This window comes from Rhipicephalus sanguineus, chromosome 1 (genome assembly GCF_013339695.2).
Source record: "Rhipicephalus sanguineus isolate Rsan-2018 chromosome 1, BIME_Rsan_1.4, whole genome shotgun sequence".
Taxonomy (NCBI): domain Eukaryota; kingdom Metazoa; phylum Arthropoda; class Arachnida; order Ixodida; family Ixodidae; genus Rhipicephalus; species Rhipicephalus sanguineus.
In genome coordinates this window covers 190,491,621-190,497,620 of record NC_051176.1, presented here as the reverse complement: position 1 = coordinate 190,497,620, position 6,000 = coordinate 190,491,621, and the positions used below count along the sequence as shown (strand labels likewise).

General features: G+C 46.9%; 1 protein-coding gene across 3 annotated transcripts in view; it reads left to right on the top strand.

Moving 5' to 3' along the window:
• Positions 1-6,000, top strand: part of LOC119404246 (cell division cycle and apoptosis regulator protein 1) — a 221,614-nt gene that overhangs the window by 27,156 nt on the left and 188,458 nt on the right. For 2 of the 3 annotated variants that reach the window (XM_049418286.1, XM_049418290.1), the window contains exon 4: positions 47-79. The exons of the other annotated variant lie outside the window; for it this stretch is intronic. In XM_049418286.1, the coding sequence (XP_049274243.1) occupies positions 47-79 (33 nt within the window). The remainder of the gene's footprint in view (positions 1-46; positions 80-6,000) is intronic. 3 annotated transcript variants of the gene reach the window in all.

Sequence of the window (6,000 nt, the reverse complement as noted above, 5' to 3'; positions counted from 1 at the left end):
TGCAGCAATGTAACATTTGTACTAGCTCAACCTTTTCTCTTTCCAGAATGCACTGCAGGCCACAACAGTTCTTTCACAGTAAGCGACAACTTGATGCATGAGCTGCAAGCAGTATTCTTGATGGCTCTTGTTAATATTTGATAGAGATTGAGCTTGCAGGAGTGAAAGTGTGTTCTTATTGGTTGTTATAACTGTTGCTTATGTGTTTTTAGGGTATAATATGTATGAGTTATCTGATGAGTTTAAGAAAATCAGGGCACGTTGACCTCATCTCCTTTTTTGCAAATTTGCCTTTATTTGCTTTTGGCTAGTACACAACATAGTGCAATGGAAATGGTGGATTCTCAGAGTTTGTAGCTGAGTATGGTACATTTTAACACATGTAGGGTGTGAGGTAATTGCTACCTATAAGAATTGCAATAACTATATTATAGGAAAAGCTGTCCTTGTAGACAATGCAGATTCAAGGGACACTTGAAGAGAGAAACGTTTTTAACTGCGCTGGTAAATTGCCATTATACAGTATAAAAATGCCGCTGTTACTGCACGAAGAAGCTTGGTAAGCGAGGAAAAGACACTGCATGGAAGTTATTGGACTAGTTGACTCTGACATCGTAGATTCAGCATTTTATCCAGTTTAGTGAAACTTTTATTGATAAAAGTAGACTACTCTGCAATCAGTGGAAACAATTGTGATATGACACATACTGGCCTAGGGGTTTTGGTATGAAATTTTAATGAATGTAACTTTGACATTAATTTTCTCTTCTAATAATCAAACTATTGTAACAAAATAAGTGAAACTAGAAACTTTTTTATGGTGACTTTATCAGTCTTAACTGATTTGTGTTTCTCCTTAGTGTCTATTATGCCCTTAAGCATCTATGCCTCCTAGCATCTGTGCCTTGGTTGTTTCTGTGCAAGGCAAATGTTGCTAGAAAGGTATATGGTGCACTTGTGCATTAATTTGAAAGCTGAATGGAGATGTTCATCATCTGGAGAACTTTTTAAACTGCTTTGGTTGCCTGCTTCATTACGCAGTACCATGGAGGAAGGAATACTAAGGAGAGGCCCTGACGTCACATTCGTGAAGCCTCCACATCGCAAACACCCACATCGCCTCCTAGCGAAGGCGCAGCGAAACATTTCGCGACTTCCGCCGCGACGTTCGCAAGCGCATGCGCGCATCGCGAAACTTTGCAGTCTTTTTTTTAGTTTGTTTTTCGCCGTGCAAGCGGTGTAGTCGATTCACGCGTGCTGCTCTTTCTGTGTGTTCGTTAGGAAAGCTACGCAATGTCCAGCTGTTGCGTATACCCTGTGCAAATCGCGTGCACTGCGGGCAGTACCGGTTGTCACTTTCATGTGTACGTATACGTTCGCTTCAGTACTGATCACTAAGGCATGGTATTTGCATGCGGAGCTCTCGGATGTGCGCTCTGTTGCTTCTTACTCGTTGTGTCAACTCGGAACACACGTGAAATTTTGTTTTTGGCGTCTGGCGCTGAAGGCATCGTACGTTTTAGAGGCTGTGCCGTGCAAGCGAAATGGCAATAAATTTTGTTGTTGTTATCGGACTGTGCGGTGACTGTACGGAGTGCGGTGTGCGCTCGTTGCGTGCGCACTGGAATTACAAACTTTACGTGCACGATCGCGTATACAATACAGCGGTGTCTTCTTTTCGACGTGACGTTACGTCAACTATAGGTTGGCGTTGCGCCGAATAGCTACTGCGCTCACTCCATATACACGAGCAAATAACCGCTAATCGGGCAATAGATCTGGAAATCGGGCTACGAGAAAGGAAAAGAAAGGCCTAACGCCCAGCAGAACGCGTAAGTCACTGCGAGGTGAGTTCGAATACGATGAGGCAAAGGCCTGAATGTTTTTGATTACAGCACGTACCGGTACTTTCTGTACTGTTGCACAAAAGCGCTCCGCGAAGAATTTCAGCACGCAGCGCTCGGGCCTGCCACGCACGAACAGCCTGGTAAACGTCTGCTTGCAACATTTTACTGCGTGCGAACCACACAATACGCGCTAAGTTTACGCCGGGACTACAAATCCGAGCAGAAGCGAACCACCGCGGAGAGCACGCCGCGGGGCGTCTGCTGTTTTGTTTGCCCCATACCGGTTTGTTTGCCCCATAAATCTGACGTCACTTCTGCCACACTTTTCGCAATGCATTGGGATACGATAGGGCCTCTCCTTAGTTTTTACTTCCTCCATGCGCAGTACACACTGTTGTGAGAGATGATCTTGTGTGACTTCATAGATTGCAGCAATTCATGCCTCGTTTGATGTGTAATCATAGCTGTTGGTTTTTGAATGAATTGGCTGGCGCTGTGTTGAGAGAGCTGTTAGTGCTTTTGAAAAAGGAACTGACAGCCATTATTTTATCTTGATCTACTACCATGTGCTTATGAGATTCCTTTGCGTTTACGAGAAGGCTTACGAAAAAGACACTCCCACGGGGTTGTCTGTTTCGGTAGGCGTTTGGTGTGTAAGGTCCCCATGGATCGGAGCTTACGACAGTTTTTGACCCCCTCCCACGCGTGGTTGTGTGTGACTGAGCTCTTTTCCAGGAGCCCCTTTGCAGGGAAAAGGGGCTCCTGGGAATTGAGCTTATTCTGGGTGTTTGGACCTTTAAATTAAGTGTGTGTTGCCCCTGGCAGAGGCAGCGCACACACACCCCTTTGGCCCGTGCTTCATATAGACAGAACCCCCCAATCGATTCGTCTAGAGGACATCAGCAGTTGCCTTTTCCTGTCTCCCTTCTCTCCCATCTTTGTCTTTCTTTCTCACTCTTAATCTTTCTTGTCCTCTTCTCCCTTCCATTTTGTACTTCCAAGTTTCCTGGTAGCAAGGTTTTAACCTTGTGTGGGTATTCAACATTGGTTATTCCATGTTTGGTTATAGTGGTGGGCATGGCTGGCATCATTCAGGCTTCTTTGCAAGTTTTGCCGTGTTCCCTTGTTAAGCTCAGTGGTGGGCAGTTGATACTCTTGCCAAAAAATTATATTTTTCTTATGGCTTCACAAGCACCTCTCCTTTTTGATCAGCCTCTGAAAAGAGGCCGCACTGTTGCAGCATATCAGTTTTTATTTTCGAGTAATGTAACCTCCCTCCCTAAATATCATGTCATGCATAGTGAAACCACACCAGCCGGAAAGCTGACCATGTTTTCCTGGTACAGTGGAATCTCGTTAAACCGTACCCACATAAGCCGTAGTTTCTTTTAAAGACGATAGTCTTTCTTGGGATACTTCAAAACGGAGAAATTTTGGTCTGTCTTTCTGTCTGTCTGTCTGTTTGTCGGCGCGTCACTCGATTCAGCTACCCGGCCAAAGTTTAAGCCCATGCCTAAAGACCACCTAACTTGAACTGGTGTATGCGATCATACTTTCTGCGTGGTCGATTAAAAAACAAATATTACGCATATCTGAGGCGCAACATCATTACCTAGGTATTATGCAGTGTGTTCCTTTATTACAAAATCTATAGATACGTAATTCTAAAGATCCTAGTGCTCAAAGAAGCGAGACGCAATGCACAAAAAATGCCTCTTCTCAGCGATTTCACTACGACGCCTATGGTGCTGCCACCTGGCAGCATATGCCGGGAGTTCTGAAGCCGATGTTTCCCGATAGCGCGACAGATGGCCTCCATATCTCACGCAGCGCCTCCTCTGTTTTATCAATGCGATGCGGCCGATTCAACGTAGAGGAGGCACTGTCTGAGGCAAGGCAAAAGGTAAATGGCCGCTTGATGAAGTACAACCCATTCTACTAGACATGCCCAGACAACGCACGGAAACGACCTACGACCAAATCGCAGCGGAGAAGCGCCGTTGTGCCGACGCTCGTCGTTTGAAGCATGCCCAGGAAACGTTCGAGCAACGAGCCCAGCGGCTAGTGAAAGATCGTGAGTCGAGGCGCACCCAGAAGCAACAGGCTACAGACCAGTTGTGCGACGCGCGAATCGTCAGCGACCGAGAGGCTAAGCGAGCGTACCAGGCGGCAGAAGAGATGCCCGAAGCTCGTGCCGAACGGGTAACCAAGGAATGCCTGGCACAGCGGAAGCGCCGGGAAGCAGAAACTCCAGAAGATGGCTCCCAAAGGCGTGCAAAAGACCGTGAAGCCAAGCGAGCCCGCCTTGAGACAGAGGAAACGCCAGAAGCGCATGCAGCGAGAACCGCCAAATACTGGGAGGCCATGCAAGCCTACCGGGTCTCACAAATAGTTCTTCTTTGCAAACTATCATGCTATACAGTACCGCGCGCGACCCAAACATTGCTGACATGTCGTGGAAGTACGAACACATGGCATGCCAGCAGGGCTAATGCGGTAAAATTAAATCTGTTCAAGCAAACCCCCACTGCATTTATCATGCGAGGACGGAAATTGTTCGACAACAGCATCATGGGTGGCCGTGGATGAGACCAGGACTCGTGTAGTACGGCCGGCCAAAGACTATCGTCTTTCGACGACATTTGCAGTGAAGCACGCAGGTACGCGGCCAATTTTTTAAACATAGTTAATATGAATCCCCGACTCGTTTTCCTTTTAAAGGGGTACTGACACGAATATTTTCAGTTGTTGTTTTTTTGCGTCAAATGAAAGTTCAAGCCCTCAAGAGCCTAGAAAAGGTAGTGCTAAGCGCGAGTTCGCCCTGAAAAAGTAATTACAGTATGTTTTTAAAAGCTAGTTTCGGTTCCTACTGTACCCTGACGTCACAACACGGTATGCGCTTCTCGTCACGTGCTCGCACAATATACAGTGACGTTTCCACGGCCGCTCCGCAACGTGGCTCCGTTGGTGACGCAGAAGCGGCCATTTTGGAAGTTTTGATGACGCACAAGCGGCCATCTTGGAAGTTTTTGTACCTAACGTCATCACGACTAGCCAGACTGCTGCGTGAAGTCACCAGAATTTGTACTGTAGCCTGACGTCAAGCTAGTGTCGATGTCAGTAGGTGTGCCATGGAAAAATTGACTTTAATATCAAATTAAAATGCCTTATCAGCATTTTCTGAGCTTCACACTTGCTCAGAGCCGTCTCTGCATACAGGAGATATGCATGGCACAGTAAACTCGCCTTCGAAAAAAAGGTGTCAGTACCCCTTTAAGTTAATGCATTTATTGCACGCTTAAGCCGGAGCTGTACATCGTATACATGTCGGTTAATGCGTACTATTCCCTTGTCGAATGCCGATCATAGTCCTCAGTTGCAGTCTCGTGCTCCGACGGTCAAACAATTATGCGCGGAGTTCGCAAAATTTGAGGCGTTCGAGCTACGCGTTGCATGCATACGCGCGTACCTCCGGGGCCATTGCGCGAGCCTAGCCTCCGAACTGCGCCGCGCGCCATCTCAGAGGCCACCGCGGAGCGGCCTAGCTACAGCTCGTTGCCGGCGAGAGTCCGTGAGAGCAGCGCAACGATGAAGGGTTTTGTTACTGTAGTTTGTAAGTTGACCGCGTCTCTCTGACCGCGTTGGATGTGTTCAGAGCCGGCTCAACTTCGTTTGCGATGATAGGACAGTTATAGTTTAGCGTTAGCGTGATAGCGGGGGTTAAGGGAATAGCATTACCATGCCGCAAACGTTAGTTGCGGAAAGCGTGTTTTAGTTTAGCAGGATAGCGTTTACGTGCACAAGCTGGGACGGTGGCGCCACCTAGCGAAGGGTGAATGCGTTGAAAAAGTGAAAAGAACAAAACCGAGAATGCTTGCCTGTATCCCCGCACGCAGCAATATTACTCCTTTTTTTAGTAAAAATAAAAGTAAATAAATATGAACTAAGCACCAAAAGCGAAAATTTTCATGTTGCAGACTTGTTTACACCGATCTTTTAGATAGGCCTAGGGACGTTCGAAATGGGAAACGATCTCAAAAACTACGCTAAGTTATCCGTAATACTGTGTCGTCGAAGCTACCTGAAGGCAAGCGAAGCCATTTCACACAGTCGTTTGCTACGAAAGAAGTGGATCCGTCGACATCAACGCTAA